Below are 26,392 nucleotides of genomic sequence, written 5' to 3'. Positions count from 1 at the left end.
AACTATCCCTTCTCACCAGCAACAAGTTTTTAAAATCCTCTCTATTTAACCCAAATTTAAAATAAACCTCATCCTCCCAACACTAGCTCGGGAGTGACACCTCAAAGATATAGATTGGTCCTTTTGGGCTTGCCATTCTTGGATTTCTTGGTCGTTAAAGGTTTGCTGGACTTCCTTCCGTACTGACACGCTCTCATCCATCGGGGCATTTTCCTTCATTCCACATCTCCGATAGGCAAAAAAGGTCCAGTATTTTCTTGACCTGATTTGCCATGAATCACGTCTACCGTCCTTCAAACTCTCCAAGCTGACTTAAGAAGCCGAACTCTAGATAGCCCAATTATTTTCTCCCAATATTTCCCCATTCTAATCAATTTCACATTCCTTAGAGTAAAAATCCCCAAATTTCCTTTCAGTACCACTGAACTAAATGAATCTTTCAATTCAAAATTCTCCTAAAACGTCTTAGCTAAACTTCTTCTAGCTTAGCTGTTTTAGCGAAACCCTAAACCTCGGAGCCATAATTTAGACTAGAAGCTACTTTTGTCTGGAAAACTCTTTTCTAAATCCTCATATCAGCTAGCTGACATGAATTACTGATCAATAGCATATTTATTCGCCTATTACCCCTTAAATTACAATCTTTTACATGCCTTGACATCCTCTTTAGCGCGCTAAACTTACCACCCAAATAAACAAATTCCTCTTGAAGCTCTAACATTATTCCTCCAAAATTAAATTCAATCTATATTTTAAAAATTAAATAAAAAACAATTTTTTTTCAACTGTTAGTAAGGAGCAATATTAAAACTTAAAACGAACAGAAATTATTACGTATATAAAGGGGGTTGCCTCCTCCTCAAGGAGGAGGCAATATTCATTTGTTTTACTTGTATGTTCATGTGCCCTAGAATTTTTAAGAAATCTTAGAGCTGCATAGAGAGTTTAGTCAGAGGGGCTGCCCCTCGCCAGTTTAAATTAATTAGAAAATGTAAATATTACTCTCCTAAAATCACAATGAACATTCTGTCAGAAGTAGGTTCCTACCAATTGCGCTACAAAATAGGTTATAGGGAAAATCATGATATGCATAGTGAATCTATGTGTCATAAATCCACAAAGAACTTTTGGGCGTTTTTCAGTCTTTTTGGGTCGATACAAAAAGGCTTATTGCAATATATAATGTGTTTTACTCATAAAAGGAGTATCGTATGCATGACAGAAGCGATGGGAAAATCTAGATAATATAAATGTAAAACTATAGATGGCACTGAACCACTTTACAGTCATGATCATATTATAGGCTTAAATAGAATTCGACAAAAAAGCTGAGAATATACCTTTAGTTTACTTTGTAAGTTCACTTAGTTTCAAACCTTAGCCCCTTCCCATCCTTCCTTGGAAAATTATTTGCAGGTTCGTTGCCCCTGGAAAAAAATTTCGTTGCCATGTTTTATTTATTTATTTCCCTCAAAATCGAGGAGTATATAAAATACATAAATGAAATTGCAAATCACTTTAATATAGTTTCAGGCAAATTAAGTTCCAGGTAATCAGTTCCAGGCAAATTTAAAGTTTATCAATTACGTACCGATCAGTACCTACTGGAAAGAGTTTGTTTTCACACTTAGATTACTTTGCAGCATACGCTTAAAAAATTTACCAGTTGCAGTAATTCTAAAGGTGTTATGTGTCAATATTATTTTGTAAAACTTCCGTTTATAACCGGCCCTATTAAACGAAGCAAGCTCTATTGATCGCTCTATTTGTTTTCTCCTGTAGCATTTGGTTTGCAAGCAATTGAGTAAGTTTCCAGTTTTTACCAAATGCTTTTTAATGTATCCTTTTTTTGCTGGCCTAATTAGTTGTGAAATGTAAGTTTAATATCAAAATGGCTTTTACCCTATCTTTGATATAAAAAAAGGCTTTTTATACACAATGAGCCAAATTACGGACTATAAGAACCGCCATGTACATATTAAGAGGAAGCATTTTTAAAATCTCCCGTCGAGTTTTTCCAACACCACTCCACACAAATTGAGATTTCGCCGTCTTCTTTATGAGTTACAAATTTTGTAATAGGAAAAGTAATTTGTGTTTTTGGATTCTTAAGAAGAATCAAACACCCATAACACATTTTCCATTCTTTCTGCCCTCCTGTGAAATCTAATCTATGGATTAGCGACCATTTCGTGACTCACCTTAAAAACGCTGTCCCTGGAAGATTCAACTCGATCTCTCAGCCATTAGACAAAATGGATATGTTATCAACACTTACTTTCACAAACGAAAAAAGCATTACATTGGGTTCGAACCTGCAAATATGCAATATTTGGAGTCTCATGCTTTGCTATCTCAGCTAGCCACGCTTGTTAGTTGGTTTTATACCTTTGGTGAATGCACACAAATAAGCAGGTTTTCTCATGGAATTCCAGACACTTACCAATTATATTAAAGTAAGAGATATAATTTATCGTCCATAATAGCCATAATCTGGAACTCCATCCATGCCCACAATAGTGCCCATTTTGGCTGCAGCAGTTCATAAATAGTACACTTTTTATCTGTTGTTTTCACAAGCCCCCTAGAATACGGGCTGTTTAGCTTGGAATAACTTGCAAGGTAATCTATTTTTTCTAATTACCTAACCGCCTGAACATTTCACCTTCTAGTAGTTCGATTTGCATCCCCCCACCCCCTCTCAGAATACTCTGGTTTTAGTCGACACATACAGGGAAGCGAACCTTCATCCCATACCTAGGATACGGGATACAGGGGAAATTTTTTTACCCTGAGAAGACTTCCTGCGCGTGGGCACGTCTATGTTTACAACGTTTCCAAAAAAGATAAAGAAAAACTTTATTAAACTAATATTTACTGAAATGTCTGTGTTTGTTAGTACAATTAGTAGAAAACTAATTAGCCCTTTTCGAAATTGATTTTAGCGTCGACCTGGCGCCGAGGTCATCAATACTTATTTTTAAAAATTGCGGGTGTTTTGTAAACAACATTGAGGTTCAACACCAGGACGGCGCTAAGATCGAATTGGAATACAACTAGTTGGACAAAAATAAACTTTACTTCTTCATTCATAACGTACTATTATTTGGTAACACTATACAAGGACTAGCTAAGGAGGACTTCTTGAGGCACTGGGAATTCTGCTACAGATCTTCTTCATGATTGATCCAAATTCTGTTCCTGAAATTATTTTTAATATAAATAATTAAGCTATATATCAGGCGAGTATGCTGAGGTGCGCAGTCTTAAGCCCCCTCCCCCACAAACAAAATCTGATAATTTTTATACCTTCATTTTTGTATTGTCGATATAATTTGTATATTTCTAAGTTTTTTTTAGCTGCTCCCCTCCCATCCCTCCATATTCGTACGTAAAATATTCTGTATGTACAAAGAAAATACAGCTTCTTATGCTGACCAAAATTGCAAGACACTATTTTTTTTGGCTTTAGTTTCCGCATGGAGCTATTTTTTTTATGACGAACTTTAGACAATCTGTTTTTGTATTAATAAGCAAAGCAAAGAGCAACACAAGAAGTTAAAAACTGCAGTAAACTTCGAGAAAAATTTTTGATTTTTGGTTAATTTTTTTTTTTAATTTGCCCCTACTCTTTCAAAAAGTTTCTCGGTCGTCTAGCTCCTTCTCTTCCGCCGAAATTATTTCTACGAACACCTTCGATGAAATACACTTGAACATTTCATCATAGTCCTATTGCAGCTTGTTAAATCCAGCTCAAATTTATAGTTATAAAAAGTTTCTAGTAACAACATTTTTCAATTTATATGTTCAACTAACCCTTATATTATATTTTTAACTAACCCAAATTATATTTTCAACTAACCCTTAGCGTGATCTAAGATGACGTAGTAAATTAAAAATCTCTTAATTGAAGGGGGAGTCACGTAACTTTTTTACCACGGAACTTTCTTTTTTATAACGGTACACCATTGGAATCACCATGGCCTAATATATATCACTAGAGTTTCTCAGCCCCCCTTGAAAACCCGACAAAATCATAGATAGTTTTTCAGTTTCAGTTTCATTTATCTTTATTTAACAAAATAAATAACTTACATAACATTCCTGCCAGGAAAGCACAAAAAAAAACGCTTGGCCAGGGCAGGAAATTAACTAATATTAATTAAAAACAAACAGAAACAATAAATTAACTGAACGTATCAAGAAGAAAAAAGAGGAGAAAAGTAAACCAATAAATAAATCAAACTTTGGTTTCAACTTTAAAGGTAAGAAAAGAAGAAGAGAGAGAAAGCAATAGGGAACGAGAAAAAAAGGGAAAATAAAATGGGGAGAATAAACAAACCTGGAGGAGGACAGCAATTAACACTTTTTCTGTAATGACCCTTTGCTGCTCGCTTAAAAGATATAAGATTCTTTGAATTCGGTCTGTCTCAGGGGAGTGAATTCCAAATATTCGGTACAAAAGATCTAATTAAAAAAGAAAGTCTTTTCGTAGTGGGCGCTTTTTGGACTATGTCAGACGAATGTCGTGTGTCGTAAGGATGCAAATCTTAATTTAACGTAAACAAATTTTGAAATGAAGATGGGAGGAGGTTACTGAAATACTTGAAACAAAAATTTGCAGTCTGGAAATCTCGAGTCTTGGATACATCAAATATCTCGGTAAATTTGAAATGAAGACTGATGTGATCTGTGTGTTGAAAAGGTGACATAATTTGAACTACATTATTTTGGATGATTTGAACTCTTTTCGAACAGTTCGTGGTAACGAACTGTAAGTGGCGATCCGGCTCAATAGTAACCGAAACCCTAAAACACAGAATTTTGATACCAATAGACACTTCAAAGGAATCGGATTTTTATGCTGAGTTCAAATATATAAGTTTCATCAAGTTTAGTCCAATTCATCAAAAGTTACGCGCCTGAGAAAATGTGCCTGATTTTCGAAAAAAGGGGGAAACACCCCCTAAAAATACTAGAACTTTAATGAAAATCACACCATCAGATCACGGATGCGTGTTTATTTGTTTTTGTTTTTTCAGGGGTGATCGCATCGACCCAGTAGTTCTAGAACATCGCGGGAGAGCTAATTCGAACGAAAATTAAAAGTTATAGTGCCGTTTTAAAGTGACCAAAAGAAAATGTAGGGCAACTAGGCCCCCTCCCACGCTCATTTTTTTCCCAAAATCACCCGATCAAAATTTTGAGATAACCATTTTGTTCGGCATCGTCGAAAAATATATTAACTATGTCTTTAAGGATGACTTAATCCCCCACAGTCCCCGGGGGAAGGGCTACAAGTTATGACCATGTCCCAATGTTTACATATAGTATTGTTTATTGGGAAGCATACATCCGTTTTTAGGGGGGATTTTTGCTGGTAGTGGAGGGGGGAGGGGGTTACGTGGCAGGATCTTTCCATGGAGGATGTTTTCAGGGGGGGAGAGACATTGCTAGGACGGGGACGGCAGATTTCCAAGCATCGTTTAAAAAAAGATCAGAAATTAAATAAAAAAAAACAAGTTTTTCAACTGAAAGTACGGAGCAGCATAAGAATTTAAAACGAACAGAAATTGTTACGCATGTGGTTGGATTTATACCCTAGTTAATGCATTTCTCTTTACGCTGAAGTTTTTTTTAGTACTTTGAATATATTGGTTCATTCTAATTAACGGCCCTTATAACTAATTAACCATTCTTAAAAAGTGGACACAAAATGTGAACTTTAATGTAAAGAGCGGGGTATTCACTAGGGGACGAACCCCCTAAAATACGTATTAAAATTATATAAATATAGAATTTCCTTACGGAAGATAATTCGTAAGTTACGTATATTTATTAATAATAAAAACGTTCATACATAAAATTAAAGAACTTTCGAAAAAGCCATTTAACCAAAAAAAGTAAAATTAATATGCGAATTTCGTTTTAATTATTAATGTACGGTGAGCCAAAATCAAAACCTGCATTAATTCAAAAACGTTTAGAAATTAAATAAAAAAAACAAGTTTTTTTTAACTGAAAGTAAGGAGCAACATTAAAACTTAAAACGAACAGAAATTATTCCGTATACGAAAGGGGCTGTCCCCTCTTCAACGCCTTGCTCTTTACGCTTAAGTTTGACTCTTTCTCACAAGTCTATTTTTCAAAACAATAAAAACTTTAGCGTACAGAGCGAGGCGTTGAGGAGTGGACAGCCCCTTTCAAGCACGGAATAATTTCTGTTCGTTTTAAGCTTTAATGTTGCTCCTTAATTTCAGTAAAAAAAACTTGTTTTTTTTTTATTTAATTTATAACAAGAAATGAAGTTACTTGCCCAAATGGAGCACCGTAAGACAAATGGGAATGAATTTAGCCTCCGTTTCCTTTTTGATTCTTTTCTTTTTCAGCGCATGCGCTGTTAAAGAGCAATAAATTCGAAACAGTGGTTTGCTTTTTACTAGGTTCAAAAACTCTATAAAAAAGGATAGAATTTTCAATAAATTTTTTTTTGCTTCATCATTGCATATTTACAAGGGAAGTACATTTTCTTCTTGTCATCGGACGATTTTTGAACAACCATAGTAGGAAACGGCTCTTTGTCGTCTTACTTTGCTCAATCAGGACTTATAAAAAATTAATCAACAATAAAAGTGTACATCTATTAGCTACTTACGTAGTTTAGGTTTAAACGTTTAAAATCGTCTTTAGTGTTCTGAATGAAATATTTTCAAAGACACTCTGTACATGGTGAAAAAGTTGTTTTGTTTTGAACCCTCCGTACGAGTCTTCATCATTATTTAAATCTAACTTTTGACTCTTCCTGCTATGACGTTAATAATAAATGGCGTCAATGTCATCTCAAAATTACAACTTTCTGTTTTATAAACTCTTAAAACATATTTTAAGAGTGTATACTCTATACACGGTGAAAAAGTTATACATGTAAGGCTCTTCCTCCAAAAAGTGATTGATGCCCTTCAATCACCTTTGACTATTAAAAAGAGCACTAGCTCTCTCAATTTCCAATGGAATGATCCCTTTTTGAAGTTTCTACGACAATACTTTCTATAAAAACCTTATATGCCCCCTGGGCATAACTTACAACCCTTGTCCTCAGAGTTGTGTGTGTGTGCGTGGGGGGGGGGGGGGGTTTGTCATCCTCAAAGACCTAGTTTCCTGATCTTTCAGGTGCATTGTACCAAATGGCTGCCTCAAAATTTTGATTGGATGTGTTTGGGAAAAAGGTGGGCGTGAGAGAGGGGTTAGTTGCCCTCCAATCACTCTCGACTATTAAAAAGGACACTAACCCTTTGAATTTCTAATCGAATGAGCCTTTTTTGAAGTTTCTACGACAAAACTTTCTATAAAACCCTTTTATGCCTCCAGGGCATAACTTACAACCCTTGCCCTGAGGGCTCGGGGGGGAGTGTCCTCCTCAAAAACATAATTTCTTTCTGGAAATCAAATACTTTGAACAACATGGCTATTTCAAAATTTTGATTGGATGTGTTTGGGGAGGTGGTGGGCGTCGAAGGGGGGTTAGCTGCCCTCCGATCACTTTCGACTATTAAAATGGACTCTAGCCCCTTCAATTTTCAATTGAATGAGCCCTTTTCGAAGTTTCTACGACAACTCCTACGGTACGAAGTACCCTGGTCTAGAAATAAAACTAATACATTGTGCCAACATCGTTCTTTGGGCAGCGCTATTGCGCTGCCTATGAAATCGGGATTCCTGTCAAGTGGTGACCAACGCTGATCGTACGAATCGATATTGCCACCGCGGCATCTCCAATTACCTTCAATACCATACATAAAAACTGTGTTTTTCAAAAGTGCTTTGCAGTGAATTGATATTTAAAAAAATATATTTTAAGAGTTTATCAAACAGAAAATTGTAATTTTGAGATGATGTCGCCATTTGTATATTAAACTATATGTATATTAAACTGACAATTCACATTTTTTCAGTAAATTCATTTGAATTATTTTCAGTAAAGTACAAATTATGTTCTGACTTTTAGAAAGCATGGGGTTTAGAACCCTACTCATATTAATTTCTGCCCGTTTTGAATCTAACTCTGTTATTTATTTTAATTTCTGTTTGTTTTGAGGTTTCATTTATTTATTAAGATTGATTTGTCGTAGTTGAATGCTTGGTAGATTATTTGATTCTATTTTTGTTCATTTTTGGTTTAATGGAGTACTTTCCCTTTTGCTTTAAAGCTTACTTTGTGGAAAAAGTTTTTTTTAATTAATCGATAAAAAGAAGAGCCACCCCTTGGGCAATTTGCTACTAAAACAATTCGATGTCTGGCATTGAAGGTAACTGGCGATCCCGCGGTGGCAATACCGATTCGTACGATCAGCATTGGTCACCACTTGACAGGAGTCCCGATTTCTGTAAAAAAGAGCCACCCCTTAGGTAATTTGCAACTAAAAATAATTCGATGTCAGGTATTGCAGGCCCAGCATTGGTCACCACTTGACAGGAATCCCGATTTCATAGGCAGCGCGACAGCGCTGCCTAAGTAAAGAACGATGTGGGCACAATGTTTTTTGTTTTTGTTTTGTTCCTCCATACCCCACTTCATATCGAAGGAGTTGTCGTAGAAACTTCGAAAAGGGCTCATTCAATTGGAAATTTGAGTGGCTAGTGCCCTTTTTAATAGTCAAAAGTGACTGGAGAGCAACTGGCCCCGCCCACGCCCATCATTCCCCCAAACAAATCTAATCAAAATTTTGAGATACTCATTTTGTTCAGCGTTGGCTAGTTTATTTCCAGATAGAAAATATGTTTTCGAGGAGGACACTCCCCCACAACCCCGGGGAAAGGGCTGTAAGTTATGCCCTTGGAGCATATAAGGTTATTATTGAAGGCGTTGTCGAAAAAACTTATAAAAAGGCCCATTCGCTTGGAAATTCAAAGGGCTAGTGCCCTTTTTAATGCTAGAAAGTGATTGGAGGGCAACAAGCCCCCCCCACGCCCATCATTTCCCCAAACACATCCAATCAAAATTTTGAGATAGCCATTTTGTTCAGCGTAGTTGATTTCCCTATAGAAAATATGTTTTTGAGGAGGACACTCCCCCACAACCCTCGGGGCAAGGGTTTTAAGTTATGCCCTGGGGGCATATAAGGTTTATATAGAAGGCGTTGTCGTAGAAACTTCAAAAAAGACTCATTCGATCGGAAATTCAAAGGGTTAGTGCCCTTTTTAATTGTCTAAAGTGATTGGAGGGCAACTAGCCCCCCCCCCGTCCATCATTCCCCCAAAAACATCCAATCAAAATTTTGAGATAGCCATTTTGTTCAGCGTAGTTGATTTCCAGGTAGAAAATATGTTTTTGAGGAGGACACTCCCCCACAACTCTAGGGGCAAGGGTTTTATGTTATGCCCTGAGGGCATATAAGAACGATGTTGGCACAATGCATCATTTATTATTTTTTTCTTTAGAGCAGGGCACTTCATAACGAAGAAGTTGTCGAAGAAACTTCGAAAATTGCTCATTCAATTGGAAATTGGAATGACTCTTACCCATTTTAAGCGTAAAGAGGGAACGTAAGGCGACTAATAACCCTTACAAGCCCACAAATTCACGAAACACCTACAATCAAAATTTTGGGAAAGCCAGTTTGTTCATCATAGTTGATTTCTAGATAGAAGTTGTGCCTTTGAGGAGGAAACTCCCCCACAGTCCTCAGGGCAACAATTGTACGCTATATACTGGGGGCATATTAGGGATTTAAAGTAGGTGCTGTAGCAGAAACTTCAAAAAAGGCTAGAGCAGCAGAACATCCAAAGAGCTAGAGCCCTTTTTCCTATTCAAAAATATCCTGAGGTTAACAGTCCCCGCACGCCCATCATTCCCCAAAACCATTCCAATCAAAATTTAGAGATAGCTATTTTGTTCAGCGTAGTTGATTTCCAGATAGAAATTATTTTTTTGAGGAGGACACTCCCGCACAGCCTTCAGGGCAAGGGTTGTAAGTTATGCTCTGGGGGCATATAAGGTTTTTATAGAAGGCGTTGTTGTAGAAACTTCAAAAAAGGTACATTCGATTGGAAATTCAAAGGTCGAAAGTGATTGGAGGGCAACTAACCCCCATTTCACGCCCACCTTTTCCCCAAACACATCCAAGCAAAATTTTGAGATAGCCATTTTATACAGCGTGGGTTCAGGTTTTATAAACGTTGTGTTAGAGGATAACGACCCCTTCACAGCGCTCGGGACAAAGGCTGTAATTTCAATACGGTGGAACTAATAAGATTTTATAGAATGTGAATTTGTAAAACTTTAAAAACGGCTCAATTGAATATAAATTGAAATGGCTAGTGCCCTTTTTCATAGTCGAAAGTAATTGGAAGGCAACTAACACCCCTTCCACGCACTCCCCCCACAGTCTTCAGGGCAAGGGTTATAAGTTACGTCCTGGGGGCATATAAGTTTTTATTGAAATCTTTGTCGTGGAGACTTGAAAAAGGGCTCATTCGATTGGAAATTCAAAGGTCTAGTGCCCTTTTTAATAGTCAAAAGTGATTTGCGGGCAACTAGCCCCCTCCCCTATCTCGTCCACCTTTTCCCCAAACACGCCAAATCAAAATTTTTAGATAGCCATTTTGTTCAGTATTGTGGATTTCCAGATAGAAATTATGTTTTTGAGGATGACACTCCCCCACAGCCCTCAGCGCAACTGTATAAGTTATGCCCTGGGGGCATATAAGGTTTTTATAAAACACGTCGTCGTAGAAAGTTCAAAAAGGGCTCATTTGATTGGAAATTGAAATGGCTAGTGCCCTTTTTAATAGTCGAAAGTGATTGGAAGGCAACTAACACCCCTTCCACACCCACCATTTCCCCAAACATATCCAATCAAAATTTTGAGATAGCCATTTTGTTCTACACAGTTTAAAGTTCAGGAAATTATACCTTTGAGCAGGACACTCCCTCCACAGTCTTCAGGGCAAGGGTTATACGTTATGCCCTGGGGCATATAAGGTTTTTATTGAAATCTTTGTCGTAGAAACTTGAAAAAGGGCTCATTCGATTGGAAATTCAAAGGGCTAGTGCCCTTTTAATAGTCAAAAGTGGTTTGAGGGCAACTAACCCCCCTCTCACGCCCACCTTTGCCCCAAACATATCCAATCAAAATTTTTAGATACCGTAGCCATTTTATTCAACGTAGTTGAAAGTTTCGGAAATTAGGTCTTTAAGGATTACAACCCATCCCCCTCTCACAACCCTCAGGGCAAGGGTTGTAAGTTATGCCCTGGGAGCATGTCTATAGAAAGCGATGTTGTAAAACATCAAAAATGGCTCATTTAATTGAACATTGAAAGGGCTACTGCCCTTTTAATAGTCGAAAGTGATTAAAGGGCAACTAACCCCCTCTCACGCCCAATATTTTCCCAAACACATCCAATCAAAATTTTGAGATATCCATTTTTTTCAACGTCGTCGAAAGTTCTGGAAAACAGGTCTTTTAGGAGGATAAGCCCATCAGAGCCCTCAGTGCAAGGGTTGTAAGCTATGCCCTGTGGTCATATAAGGTTTATGTAGAAAGTTGTTGTAGAAATTTCAAATGGGGGTCATTTGATTAGGGATTGAAATTATCCTTTTTAATAGTTGAAAGTGAGTGGAGAGTAATTAATCCCCCTCTCACGCCCACCATTTCCCCAAACACATTCAATCAAAGTTTAGAGATAGCCATTTTGTTCAACGTAGTTGAAAGTTCTGGAAATTATGTATTTAAGGATGACAAATCTCACAGAGCCCCCAGGGAAAAGGTTTTAAGTTCTGCCCTAGGGGCATATAAGGTTTTTAATGATAGAGTTGTCGTAAAAACTTCAAAAGGGGCTCATTCAATTGGAAACTGAGAGGGCTAGTGCCCTTTTTAACAGTTGAAATTGATTGGAGGGTAACTAACCCCCCTCTCACACACACCATTCCCCCAAGCACATCCAATCAACATTTTAAGATAGCCATTTTGTTCAACGTAGTAGAAAGTTCTGGAAATTAGGTATTTGAGGATGACAACCCCTCCAGCCCTCAGGGCGAGGGTTGTAAGTTATCCCCTGGGGACATATAAGGTTTTTGTTGAAAGCGTTGTCGTAGAAACTTCAAATGGGCTCATTTGATTGAAAATTGAAAGGGCTAGTGCCTTTTTTAATAGTTGAAAGTGATTTGAGAAAGACTAACGCCCCTCTCACGTCTGCCATTTTCCCAGAGACATCCAATCAAATGTTTGAGATAGCAATTTTGTTTAACGTAGTTGAAAGTTCTGGAAATTAGGTCTTAGAGGATGACAACCACCCTCACAGCCCTTAGGGTAAGTGTTGTAATTTATGCCCTGGGGGCATATAAGGTGTTTATAGGAAGTTTTGTCGTAGAAACTCAAAAAGGGCTCATACGATTGGAAATCGAAAGGCCTAGTGCCCTTTTTAATAGTCGAAAGTGATTGGAAGGCTTTACATTTTTATAGTAAATATCGATGTGGGTATAATTGTTGTATGTTGTTGTTTAGACCAGGGCACTTTGTATCAAAGGAGTTGACGTAGGAACTTCGAAAAGGGCTCATTATATTGAAAATAGAAAGGGCTCATGCCCTTTTTGATAGTCGAAAGTGATTGGAGGGAAACTAGACCCCCTCCCACGCCCACCCTCCCATTTGACTTTATGTTTAAAAACTAAATGTTGCCATAAGATTAAATCAAAATGCACTTTACTGAAAAAAATACAAATGAATGTGCATTGTCAGTTTAATATACATATACTGATATTTAGTAATCAAAATGTTAATATTATTTCATTTATCAAAGTTAAAAAAGTAAAAACATTTATATTTTTTTCAGTAAAGTGCAAATTATGTTCTGGCCTTGGGAAGACATAGGAGTTTTGAGCCCAACTTATCTTAATTTCTGCTCGTTTTGAGTTTAACTCGGTTTTTTGTTGTAATTTCTATTTGTCTTGGGTTCTATTTATTTATCGATGCTGATTTGTGGTATTTTCACGCTTGGTAGATTATTTAATTTTATTTTTGTTCATTTTTTGTTTAATGGAGTTCTTTACTTTTCTTTGAAAAACTTATTTTGTGGAAAATTTTTTTAATTAATCTGTAAACAAGAGCCAGCCCTTAGGTAATTTGCAACTAAAAACAATTTGATGTCTGGTATTGAAGGTAATTGGAGATCCCGCAGTGGCAATATCAATTCGTACGACCAGCATTGGTCACCACTTGACAGGAATCCCGATTTCTGTAAAAAAGAGCCACCCCTTAGGCAATTTGCTACTAAAACAATTCAATGTCTAGTATTGAAGGTAATTGGAGATGCCGCAGTGGCAATACTAATTTTTACGACCAGCATTGGTCACCACTTGAAATGAATCCCGATTTCGGTAAAAAGAGCCACCCCTTAGGCAATTTTCTAGATGTCTGGTATTGAAGGTAATTGGAGATCCCACGGTGGCAATACCAATTCGTACGACCAGCATAGGTCACCACTTGACAAGAATCACGATTTCTGTAAAAATGAGCCACCCTTAGGCAATTTGCTACTAAAACAATCAATTTGTAGTATTGAAGGTAATTGGAGATCCTGCAGTGGCAATACAAATTCGTACGACCAGCACTGGTCACCATTTGACAGGAATCCCGATTTCTGTAAAAAACAGCCACCCCTTAGGCAATCTGCTGCTAAAAAAAATTCGATGTCTGGTGTTGAAGGCAATTGGAGATCCCGCAGTGGCAATACCAATTCGAACGATCAACATTGGTCACCACTTGAGCCACTTCTCAAGGAAAACGTTTTTGCCGCTGATGAGAAAGCTAACGCAACCGACACTACTTTTGCAAGAAAGCTTAAAATAAACGTGATAGTTCTCAACTGTGAAATCCCGTTTTATATCAATTATTGTATTATTGTTTCCGGGGCCCCTCATATTTGGATTTTATAAAGAAAAGGGCCCATACCCGTAAGTTTCTTTGAAAAGTCATTTTTATGAGTTGAGCAAAGAAGCGAGTGTTCAATACATTTAGCGACGTATTATTTACAGATACAATATAATTAGCGATGTCTCTCACGAAAAAGTATTTCGATGAGCGTATGGACAACTTAAAGCAACTGGTAGAAAATCTTCGTACGGAGAATGCATCGGTGAAACAAGAAAACACTGGCATGAAATCAGCTCTTGTGGCAGTTAAAAACCAGGTTTTAAGAACTGAATTGTATCTTAAACGCAAGAATCTTCTTATCATGGAATTCCTAACAAGGAAAATGAAAATATCGAAGAAATCTTTAATGATTTTTTGTCAGAAATGTCGGCACGGCACTACAGGAATATTAAGTTCACAGCCATCTATAGACTTAGAAGCAAGGCTAAAAGTCCCAGGAAACAAAACTCGCGTCCGGCATCGGACCCTATTCTTGTATCTGTTCTAAATCTTCGACATAAGGAAAATATTATGGCTTGTGTTGGTAATCTAAGAAATACGGGGAAAAGTGTCAGTATTGACCATCCATTCGAGCTGGCTAAATGTTGGAAAGAACTTTTAAGTACGGCTTATAATTGAAGATACTGTTAAGTTGCCTCCGATAAAGTGTCTCATACCAAAATGGTTCAGATGGGGACTAGGTTATGGCTAGAATCTAAAAAGACTTCGAGTTCTAACTGGATCAAGGTTGATGACGCATGCCACGACCCGCTTACCCTAGTTTTCCCCTCGGCCAATTCTGATTTCGATTCTGACGCATGATAATTAGTGAGTGCTCGCTTCCGCTTAATATATTATATCTTCAAAAAATGTGCTGTTTGTCAATGTTAATTATCTTTTTGTATTTTTCTCTTTTGTTTGTCTTTCTTTACCCTCAGTATTTACACCTTCCTGTGCTATCTTACTTGTTATTTTTTTTTTTCAGAGTAAAATAATCAAGTTCGTGTCATAGCCTTTTTAATTCAGATTAAGAGATTGACGTCACTGGTGTTCACGCAACTACAGCATGTCCCTCTGTCACCTGCATCGGTAAGTAATTATGGTTGAGACTGATTCTCTGTTGGGGATTAACGCTAACATAACACTAGGAAAATTAAATGATTATGAATGTGGGAGAGTAAATTTTAATGAAATTATAAATAATCCGGTTGGTAAAGCCCCCAATATGAATTTATATGAAAATTTTGAGAATATTATTGATAGTGTGTTTGTCGAGGAGCTGAGATTTTGGGACTCCGGAGCTCGGTGGGGTAATGCATTTTCGATTGTGCATCTAAACGTTCAGGGTCTAAATTCCTCGTTTGATGATATTCAATTATTATGTAGGAATTCGTGCCCTGCAATTATCGGTATCTGCGAAACATTTTTGAGCGAGAAAAATCAGGTACTTTTGGATATTCCCGGTTATATGTCAATATTTCTTAACCGCAAGACGGCCCAAAAAGGTGGACTCGGATTTTACATCCGAAATAATTTTCAGGCTGTACTAAGACATGATTTATATACAAACAGTGAAAAGGTACTTGAGTCACTTTTTATAAAAGTCCCAATCAATGCTAAGGAAAGGGTAATAATAGGCGAAGTATATCGTTCTCCAAGTGGGTCTATAACTCAATTCATGGAAACATTATAAGATGTTCTTGGAAAAGTTTTTGCTGAAAAATCCGAAGTTGTATTGATGGGCGACTTTAACCCTCACCTTGCGTAACCATCCTCTAGACAGGCTTCTGATCATTTGTCTTTCCTAATTTCGTATGGATTAGCTCCTTGTGTAAACATACCGACAAGGATATCTAACCAGTCAGCAACACTCCATCAAGAACAAAGTACTGCTTTCTGATACTTCCGACCATTTGCCAGTTGCAGCCTTGTTTCCAATCCTCCAAAATCCACAAAGATTAGTCCCCCAGGATACACCGAGATTCTGTTGCTCCCCAGTGGAGCTGGGTAGACTGAAAGAAGATCTGAATACATCTTCATGCGACTTTTCATTACCAAAAATATTAATTTGGGCATTTATAACGATATATTTGGCCAGTTTTATGACACTGTTAAGGAGAAATTCTCGGCTTATTGTCTAAAAGCTCCTCTAAGGAATTCTCGATCAAAAAGAACACCCATATCTCCCTGGTTAACACATATAGTCTTCAAGTCAATAATTAGGAACCAGAACCTCTGGAAAGAGTACAACAATAGACCAAGTGATGCTAAATTAGAAGCATTTAAGTTGTACAGTAATATGCTGAAATCAATTATTTCGAGAGCTAAAACAGTATATATTACAAAGAGATTTGTTAATTGCGGTAAAAAGATAGAGGAAGACCTTGGACGTGATTAAGGAAGCTAGTCGGCCAACCAGAACACTAGAAGGTCTCCCTAAGTCTCTTATGGTAGACGATCAACTTATCACAGAAAAAGGGCAAGTACGACATCATATGAACAAATTATTTGCGGAGATAGGGAAATCAACTGCTAATAGCGTTTCCCACTGCTCGGTGTCACAGACTTGGAAGCAGTTCCTAGGCCCCCCGTGCTTGAAATCAATAGTTCTTGAGGACGTTACGGTGCAGGAAATTACAAATATTGTTTTGTCTTTAAAGAATTCTTCAACGGGTTTTGACAAAATTTCTGCTAAAGTAATCGAACATATTCTTCCATCGATTATCACCACACTTTAGGATTTGACTAATAGGTCATTTCATCTGGGAGTATTTCTTCAACGCCTTAAATTGTCGCGTGTGATAGCTCTCTTTAAAGGAGGTGACCGTGAGGATCCTGGGAACTATAGGCCGGTCTCTCTTTTGTGAGTGTTCTCTAAGATATTTGAAAGGCCAATGTTCAAAAGTTTCGTGAGATATCTTGAAGCAAATTTTTTTTTCCATCAACATCAGTTTGGGTTTCGCGCAAAGTATTCTACAGAACATGCTTGTAATAAACTTCTCCAGTTTATACGGCAATCTTTAGATTCTAATCTTATTCCTGCAGCCATTTTTCTTGATGTAAAGAAAGCTTTTGACAGCCTTACACACAAGATCCTCATTGGTAAGCTTTCTCATCATGGTGTGGGTGGGGAAGCATTATCTTGGTTCTATTCATACCTTACTGACAGATCTATTGCCATTGAACATACAGACCAGGAAGTTCCAATTGAATACGGAGTACCCTAAGGTTCTATTCTTGGGCCAACCCTCTTCCTAATCTATGTCAGCGACCTCTAACGATTTCTTAACAACCCACTTACCGATGTATGCTCTGGGTTGTGTCACAAATATTACTCTCAGACTATGTCGGTGTCCACATCTGATAGTCGGGAAGAACAGGTAGTATTTGTAAATGACAATACTCTAGATGCTGAAACTCTGCCTGAATCATCCCTTATTCTAAAGCTTCAAGCAATGACTGAGAAGATACTCAATGGGTTTGACATAAATTAACTAACTTTACATGTAAAAAAGTCGTACATTTTTATTTTTCCCGTACAGGTGTGAGTTGCCCCACAATTACTGAGCTTCCTACACCAAGAGGCTCCATAAGTCGCCCCCCGGATCGATATGTGCGATTCCTGGGAGTTCCTTTGGATGAAAATTTATCGTTAAGTGGCACGTTCAAGTAATAAGAGTGAAAATTTCCCGTGGACTTGGAATCATCCGTAAATTAAAGCGTTTATTTCCTTTTCCTATACTCCATCTTTTATATTTCTCTCTAGTTTTCCCTTATGTATGTTACTGTTCGTCTGTGTGGATGTCTACATTTCCTTCTGTACTTGCTCCTGTTCATGTTCTTTATGAAAAAGTGGTAAAAATTCTCCAGTCGATTACACGCACTCCTGTTAATCTCCTTAAGATTAGATATAATCATGTTATATTTCCATCTTTGTTGATATATCAATTCTTCCACGTAGATCTCTCATGTAGTTTTTCCGGACTACTTAAATTAGTCGGAGAAATAAATTTTTTCGCAGTTTAAAACGGGGAGGATGGAATTATTCCGGCTAATCCTTTGGTTTGTTCGAACTGTGGTGTGGTTGTACGAGTGGGATGTGCTTGGAACTTGGTTCCTGCTGAGATTCGTCAGTCACGCACATTTGGCTCCTTTAAAAATCAGATGAAAAATGTCTAATTAAAGGTAAATATTAAATGATTCATAGTTGTTTTATGGTGGTTTTTTTGTTTTTTTGTGGGGGGGGGGGGGGGGTTTTTTTTTTTGTTTTGTTGGCGATGGATCCTCGATGATGTGGAGAATTTAATTTTTTATTTATTGTCGGGTGATAGCAGGGTCGCTGTTTCGTGTGGAATGTCGGTGAATTGACTTCTTTTCCTTATAGATTTATAAGTTAGACATTGTTTAGTATTGTTTATGCCTAGTTTTAATATTAGTCATTTATTCTGTGTCGTTTCCCAAATAACGGGCCATAGAGCCCTTTGGGATACTGTTTTTGTTAGTGTTATTTATGGAAATAAATGGAACTTGAACTTGAACTTAATAAAAACACCAATTATAAAAAATAATAGACCATAGGAGACAACAGCCACCAATGTATACATGCCACTGTCCAGAAGAGATGCAAACTACATTAAAGAAGAACCGTACATTGGTCCTAGAATCATTGTAACTAGACAACCAAGAAGGCCAGTTGGCATTAAAGGATTCAAGAAGGATTATTTTCAGCACTTGCACCAAAAAAAACGAGGTCAAAAAGAAACAGTGGTAAAAGGGCTTTTCGAGTGGTAAAAATCTTCAGTGCTATAGTAGTGAAAATACCCGCCAGTTATGCGGGAGACCTGGCTTTGCTTCCCCGCCGAAGAAAATTTAGTCCTTAAATTCATATTTTTTAAAACATGTCTATTGGGGGCGTTGCATGGATAATGTAATATCCCTCTGGAATAATGGGAAAAATGAACTTAGGGGTTTTCTAGATCACCTTAATACATATCACCGAGATCTACAGTTTACGAAATCTAAAAGTTAAAAGAGTTGCTGTTACCTCTCTTGTCAATCATGTCCTAAACATTTGCTCTGAATCTCACATCAAAGATGAATTAAACTTTATTAGAGACATACTTTTTGGAAACAGTTATCCTATTTTCTGTATCAGTAATACAATTAGCCGAAGACTGGCAAGACTTTCCCGTAAAATCAAGGGTCTTTTACCATGTGAAATTCCCGCCAAGCCCACAAATATAATTTACCTTCCATATATTCCGACCCACTACAAGTTTAAAAAAGGTTGCACACAAAATAATTTTTATGTAGTATTTACCAATAATTTTAAAATCATGAACTTCCAAAACTCTGGCAAAGATGTAACCCCAGTTACTCGCCAAAGAGAGGTTTATCGAATATCATGAGATTGTGGCAACTACTATGTTGGTAGAACCCATCAAAATTTGGAAGAACGACTACAACAGCACAAAGATGACATAACTAAAGCTTTAAATTCTGATAGTACAAATATTTCTTTTGATTCTGCTTTAAGCAGTCATATTTTTGATAATCCTAGCCATATAATGCTTTTTGAAGAAACTTCCCTTATTAGCAATGATTTAGGCATAAAAAAAGTTTTCCGAGAGGCAATTGAAATTAGAATCAAAATTAATAATAACACTTCTTTAAATAGGGATTTGGAGGAATATTCGATTAATGCCTTATATACAAATTTAATTAGAAATGAATTAACCAATTATATTGGCAAACCAGTAAACAATTCCACTCAACCTGTTACGGATAGACTTTCTAGGCTGGCTGCCAAAAAAAGCAAGATTAGCTTTAAGAGTCCGTCTGTAAATGTTTCTTATTCCATTTGAACGAACTGTCTTTTTTCACATCGCTTCATGTACCAGTCCTTGTTGAACTTCCTTGAAGCAATGATGCTAGCACTGTTTTGAAAATATTTTAGTTTAAACGATTGAATTTTAATGTCAGTCCTTTTATATTTGGTTTTTGTTTATTTGTTTTTTCTGAGGACGGCCCTTGAATATAGGGTCGAAATATTCATTTAAAGTTGCGTTCTACTATCTTATATAAAAAATTTCCCTATTGTTCTACTTGTTGTTTATAATGGGATTGCATTGTGATCTTCATCGCTATTTACGTCTAGCTCATGGGGAGCAGTTGACCTATGATATCTTTTATTTTATTAGTTTAGGCAAAAAACACGCTAATATTATCAATCTACAGAAATTTTTAGAATCTAGCAGAAATGAATACCTTGTTCCTAAGTCATTAAGTTATAAATTGCATTTCAATTCCCGAAAAGAAGCGCAGTTCGCTCTTACACTACAGTTAAAAACATTAATTCACATTATTCAGGACAAAAACAAAAAAAAGCATATTATTTCCTCAGAAAGAAAATCTCTTGAAAAATTTTTATTTGAAAATCTGTCCACTGTTGATTATTCTCAGGTTGTTAGATAGGAAAGGAATTTATTTAGTTACGATATTCGTTAGTCTAAGGAACGTCTTTATAAGAAATTGGAAAAGTCTGAGGTACGAATCTTTGATGAATTATCGTATTTATACTCCGAGGTTTACTCCTGGACCCGCTATCATTAATCTCTCCTCTAGAGCCCTTGAACCTAAGGAAATCCACACTCTTGAGAAAGGTCCGAAATTCTCTTTTCCACCAAAACAAGTTCCTGTGGCAGATATAGTTTTCTCTTTAGAATCTTCTTTGCACAAACACTACACATCTATTTCTAATCCAGATGAAGTAAGGTCTTGTTTTATAAATGCGCTTTGCGGCAGCCAAAAAAAAGATACGTTTCCTACTAATTTGACGCCAGAAATTTCTCACGACATAAAATTTTTGTCTAATCTTCGCAAAGACCCTTCAATCATAACAACAAAAGCCGACAAGGGAAATTCGCTTGTAGTCATGGATACGTTAAATTACGACAACAAAATTTATTCGCACTTAAAAGACAAAAATACATATACAACCATGATTGACGACCATACTGATAAGTTTGCGAGTAAAATTATAACCGAATTAAAGATTCTAAAACAAAATGGCAAAATCACCCTACAATTGTATAATAAATTTTTCCCCAGTGGTAGCTTCTGTCCCAAATTTTACGGTTTACCGAAATTACATAAGCGAGGTATCCCCTTAAGGCTTGTTGTAGCATGTATGAAAGCCCTGCTTCCAATATTGGAAAGTGGTTATGTACTGCCTTCAAACCTTTGCTCTATTCCCAAAAATCGTACATACGTAATTCGGTAGATTTAGGGGAAAAACTTAAAAATGCAAGCATTTCAGGAAATACTAATATTGATGTAGCAATATCGGACCAATTATTAAAAATTAAATAGAAGAAAACTATCACTTAATGGAACATTCAATAACAGGAATAGTTTGCGAGGTTTTAATGTCCCTAGTCAAAATTTGTAATAAGTATTCAATGTATTTTCAGTTCCGTTATTCTTTTTATCAACAAATAAAGGACCTCCCCATGGGGGCACCGCAATCTGGGGTATTAGCGAATATTTATGTAGAACACCTTGAAAATTCGGCCTTAAATTCATATTTTTTTAAAACATGTCTATTAGGAGCATTTGCCCCTAATAGGGGCATTTGCTCTGAATCTCACATCACAGATGAACTAAACCTTATTAGAGACATATTTTTTGGAAACGGTTATTCTATTGTCTTTATTAACAATACAATTAGCCAAAGACTGGCAAGACACTCCAGTAAAATCAAGGGTCTTTTACCATGTGAAGTTCCCGCCAAGCCTTCAAACAAAATTTCCCACCAAGCCCAAAGCCCTTCCGTGTATTCCAAAAGTCATTACAAGTTTAAAATCATGAGCTTCCTAAACTCTGGCCAAGATATAACCCCAGTTACTCGCCAAAGAGGGGTTTATCAAATACCATGTCTTATATAAAAAAAATTCCCTATTGTTCTACTTATTGTTTATGATGAAAAGGCAGTGTGGTCTTCGTCGCTATTTAATCCGATTACTTACTTACTTTCCGATGAAGTGGCGGAAAAGTATGTTTTTATATTCAGTACGTGAAGACAATAACTTTCAATGAGATATCATCATATAACGAGTGGCTAAAATGATTGATCCAAGCCCCAAAAGGCAACCGAAAGAAAGATCGCCCCAGACTCGGCTGGAATCAGATGAAGCGTCAGAAATTTCTTGAAAGATGGTTAAAGAAGAATGTTCAAACCACATATCGCAAAGGAGGGGGGTGTCCATGACTGCGTCAGCTTTTTGCAACTTCTGGATGTTAAGAGCTTATAGCCGTATTAAAACTTGTGGATAGCAGTAACAGTAGTAAAGATGTGAGAGTAGATAGAACTGTGTCTACTATTCTGCGGTGATTGTGCGGTGTTAATGTTCTGCGGAAATGGAGGGAACTGCGGTTAAGGCCCGAATGTAGCAAGGTCTTTTCTTTTGAGGATTGATGATCCATAAGGTAAATTCAGGAGACTGTGGTTAAGGCCCAAATGTAGCAAGGTCCTTTTCCTTGAGGATTGGTGATCCATAAGGTGAATTCAGAGGACTGTGGTTAAGGCCCGAATGTATCAAGGTACTTTCTCTTGAGGATTGGTGATCCATAAGGTAAATTCAGGGGACTGTAGTTAAGGCCCGAATGTAGCAAGGTCCTTTCCATTGAGGATTGATGATCCAAAAGACAAATTCGTTCTTTACTAGGTTGCCCCCAAAGAGAAAATGCTGACAGGGCTTTGTACCGTATTGGCTCAGGTGGATTTGTGCGTTGATCACACAGTCTGTGGTAAGGAACTATAACCTGAGCTAATAGTAACGAGAACTCTAAGAACATATTAATAACAATTAATAGATGATTGGAATTGGAACTTTGTGTTGGTCTAAAATATTTACAATTCATTAAGTTTAAAGTCACCCATTAAAGCCACGAGTCTGAGAAAATTTATCCGATTATCAAAAAAGAATATAACCTTGACGAAAATTAATCCATCACATTCAGCATATGAGAGAGGCCTCTTGCAGGGGTTTCAAGCTTCTATCTAAAAAATGTGCAATTTTGCATTTGTTTCCCCTTAAGAAAGATCATGGAGACGTGTTTATTTTACTTATTTATTTTCACCTTCCCCTCGTCTCTCCCTTGGAACTAATTCTTTATTTATCTGAAGGCTCGATGAGAGTTGGGATGTTTTGGCATTAAAATTTATCCTTTGAGGCGTCTCCCTCCCTCCCTAACTAAAAAAACAGTCAGAGAACCCCATTGTAGAGGTTTAAAGCCCTTATATGATAATGTTTGGAATTGTAAAACAACAGGGAACTTAACTGAGACAGTGATATTTGTTCAGACCTTCAAAATATTTCGGCTCTGTATCCAAGAGCCGTCCACGGCAAAGTACGTGTATAAATAAAAAAAAAAACTTACAGCATAAACTAAAACTAATAACTTAAAATATTTCGGCTCTGTATCCAGGGCAAACTACGTATATAAATTAAAAACAAACTTACAATATATGCTAAAGCTAAAAACTAAAATTTTTTCGGCTCTGTATCCAAGAGCCGTCCACGGCAAACTACGTAAAAAAAAACAAAAAAAACTTACAATAAAATGAGATCTTTAAGAAACTGAAAAACTGAAACAGTCCCAACTTTGTTGTTTTTATGATGGAAAGGCAATGTGGTCTTCATCGTTATTTAAAGATCATGGATGTGCGTTGTTTGCTGTTTTTTCCTTTATTTCCCCCAGGGATGATCGTACCAAACCATGGGTCCTAGAAGATCAGGAAAGGGCTCATTCAAACAAAAATTTAAACTTTAAGTGCCTTTTCAAGTGAACAAACAGACCGGAGGGCAACTAGCCCCCGCCCACTGTCTCTTTTCCACCCAAAGACTTCCGAATGAAACACTGAGATATCCATGTGATTCATCATAATTGAAAACTCCAATAAATATGCCTATGGGGATAACAAGACCCCCACAGCTATAAGGTAAAGGGCTGCAAGTTTGGCAATTTGTACAGTGGTTACAGATAGTATTTGCTATTGGGAAATATAGACATTTTTGTGGGGGAGTTTTCTGCAGAGGGGGGATTGTCTGGGGGGGGGGGGAGGATTATTCAGTGGGGTGATAATTTTCTGAGAAGAATTCAGGGATCTTTTGATCATTTCAGCAGGGATGAAGTTGTCTGGCAAGATTTGTCCGTAGAAAAATGCAGGTAATGTCAACAAGGGTGCTGCAAGGAGACGCCTCTCTTCTTATAGCACGAAACTATTTCTGGCGTTTATATTAATATTTTATTTAACTGAAGTGATTTGGTTTATAATACAATGGTCTATTATTAAAGAGGGTGGTAGATCTTTGCGTAGGAAGGGAGGTGAGGTGCCAAAAGTAGTATGTTTCAATGACCTGATTTTCTAAGCATCATTGAGCCTTCTGATAAAAATTAATTAAGGTTTGGGACTTATTGTCTAATTCTTCTAGTTCACAAGTAAATTTTCAGTCTAAACCTTTATTATTGGTGCTTATGCGGGGGGGGGGGGGTTGGTAGTGATGCCTTAGCAGTGACCAAGTTGATTTATGTTATGTTTGATGAAATTGTGTACAATGAGGTATAAACCTGAATCATATGTTATGAAGGAGTGTTGGAGGATGCAGAGTGGGGAGAGGAGATGGGTGCATGAGAACACCTCGGGGGGAGCTGGATTTCCCAGCATGATCTAATTAACGATCAGAAATCTTTGAGAAAAAAGGGACAGAGGAAGGGCGCTAGTTGTCCTCCATTAGGTTTGGTCATTTAAAAAGGCACTTAAAATTATAATTTTTGTTCAAATGAGCCCTCTCTCAATCTTCTTCGACCCTTGTTTTGATACGATCTTCCCTGGGGAATAAGACAAAATAAAAACAACAAATGACACACATCCATCATCTTTAAATCGACGAATCCCACGCTGCCTTTCCATCATAAAAATAACAAACGTGGGACTGTTTTAATTTTTTCAATTTCAGCTTTAAAGATCTCATTTTATTGTAAGTTTGTTTTAACTTATATATGTAGTTTGATGTGAATGGCTCTTGCACATACAGCCTAAATATTTTTAAGGTCAAAAGTTTCTCTGTCTTAGGTAAATTCCCATTTGCATATAAGAATATAAGGGCACATTTGCATATAAAGGCTTTAAACCTCTACAATGGTTTTCTCTGATTGTTTTGTAGTTAGGGAGGGGAGAGATTTCAAACATCCATTTTAATTTCAAAAGATCCCAACTCTCATGGAGCCCTCAGATAAATACAGAATTAGCTCTAAAGGAGAGACGAGGGGAGGTTGGAGGTAGAAATTGGAGGCACATACAGCCTAAATATTTTTAAGGTCAAAAGTTTCTCTGTCTTAGGTAAATTCCCTATTATTTTACTTGCTCTTATTTTTATCCATGATCGTTCTCTGGCAAAGAATAGACAATTCCTAACATTTGCATATAAGGGCTTTAAACCTCTACAATGGTTTTCTCTGATTGTTTTGTAGTTAGGGAGGGAGGGAGATTTCAAACATCCATTTAATTTCAAAACATCCCAACTCTCATGGAGCCCTCACATAAATACAGAATTAGCTCTAAAGGAGAGACGAGGGGAGGTTGGAGGTAGAAATTGTTGTATAATCCCCACGGCCGTATCCAAGACTTTTGTTTGGGATAGGAAGGTACAAAAAAGCTTAAAAACACATCAAGAATGCTAAATTGATATTTAGTCCCTCTTGACTGATCGGAGACCAACCAGCAGGGAGGGGGATTTTTCCACAGGGGGGTGAACACCTAGAATTGGCCTGGGCACGATTTGAAAGGAAAAAATTAAATAAAATGTTTTGTTTTGAGAACTTGTTAAAAAACAAGTAAGGAGCGACGTTAAAACTTAAAATGCATATAAATTATTGCGTATAATGAGGGGGACTAATCCCATCCGAACTCCCCACTCTTTACGCAAAAGCTCGATTTTCAAACCCCCTATCCCACTTGGATGTGGCCTTGCTCAACATTACAGAATGAATTTTGATGCAAGCAAATTTAGTATATGAAATGCCTTTTTACCTCATAACAACAACAGTTTTCCCAACTGCATTAGATCTAGATGAATAATGAATAGCGGCTTCGGCACTATGAAACGGAAATGCACGATCGATAACAGGCTGAATTTTGCCACTATCAATCAACTCTGACCAACGATCCAACAATCTTCTTTCAGGCATGGGACCCAGAGATGGAGACTGAAAAAGAACAACTGAACAACTGAAACAAAAGATTAATTTTCACCTTTAACAATAAAATAACTATCTCATGAAATGGAGATCAGCACCGCCAGTAGGGATTCTGAAGTACAATGCCGCATTCTTTGCTTTTTTTTACTTTGCTCTAGATGGATTGTAATTGTTTACTCCAGGGAGATTGTAATTCTCCTAAACAGGGCTTTCAACTA

At 37.1% G+C, this 26,392-nt stretch overlaps 1 protein-coding gene across 2 annotated transcripts in view; it reads right to left on the bottom strand.

The window, feature by feature from the left end:
* Positions 1-2,862: 2,862 nt before the first annotated feature.
* The window catches only part of LOC148943105 (NAD(P)H oxidoreductase RTN4IP1, mitochondrial-like), a 75,188-nt gene continuing 51,658 nt past the window's right edge, over positions 2,863-26,392 (bottom strand). Inside the window, exons 10-11 of one of the 2 annotated variants that reach the window (XM_089102480.1) lie at positions 26,008-26,183; positions 2,863-3,201 (exon numbers count right to left, since the gene is read on the bottom strand). In XM_089102480.1, coding sequence (XP_088958606.1) covers positions 3,165-3,201; positions 26,008-26,183 — 213 coding nt within the window. In that variant the 3' untranslated portion in view covers positions 2,863-3,164. Of the gene's footprint in view, positions 3,202-23,595; positions 23,701-26,007; positions 26,184-26,392 lie in introns of those variants that run through there. The other variant, XM_089102479.1, reaches the window with a different exon arrangement.

The sequence above is a fragment of the Artemia sp. Qi Xiang Cuo genome, chromosome 16 (genome assembly GCF_049724085.1).
Source record: "Artemia sp. Qi Xiang Cuo chromosome 16, ASM4972408v1, whole genome shotgun sequence".
NCBI lineage: Eukaryota > Metazoa > Arthropoda > Branchiopoda > Anostraca > Artemiidae > Artemia > Artemia sp. Qi Xiang Cuo.
This window is presented reverse-complemented; position numbering and strand designations above follow the sequence as displayed.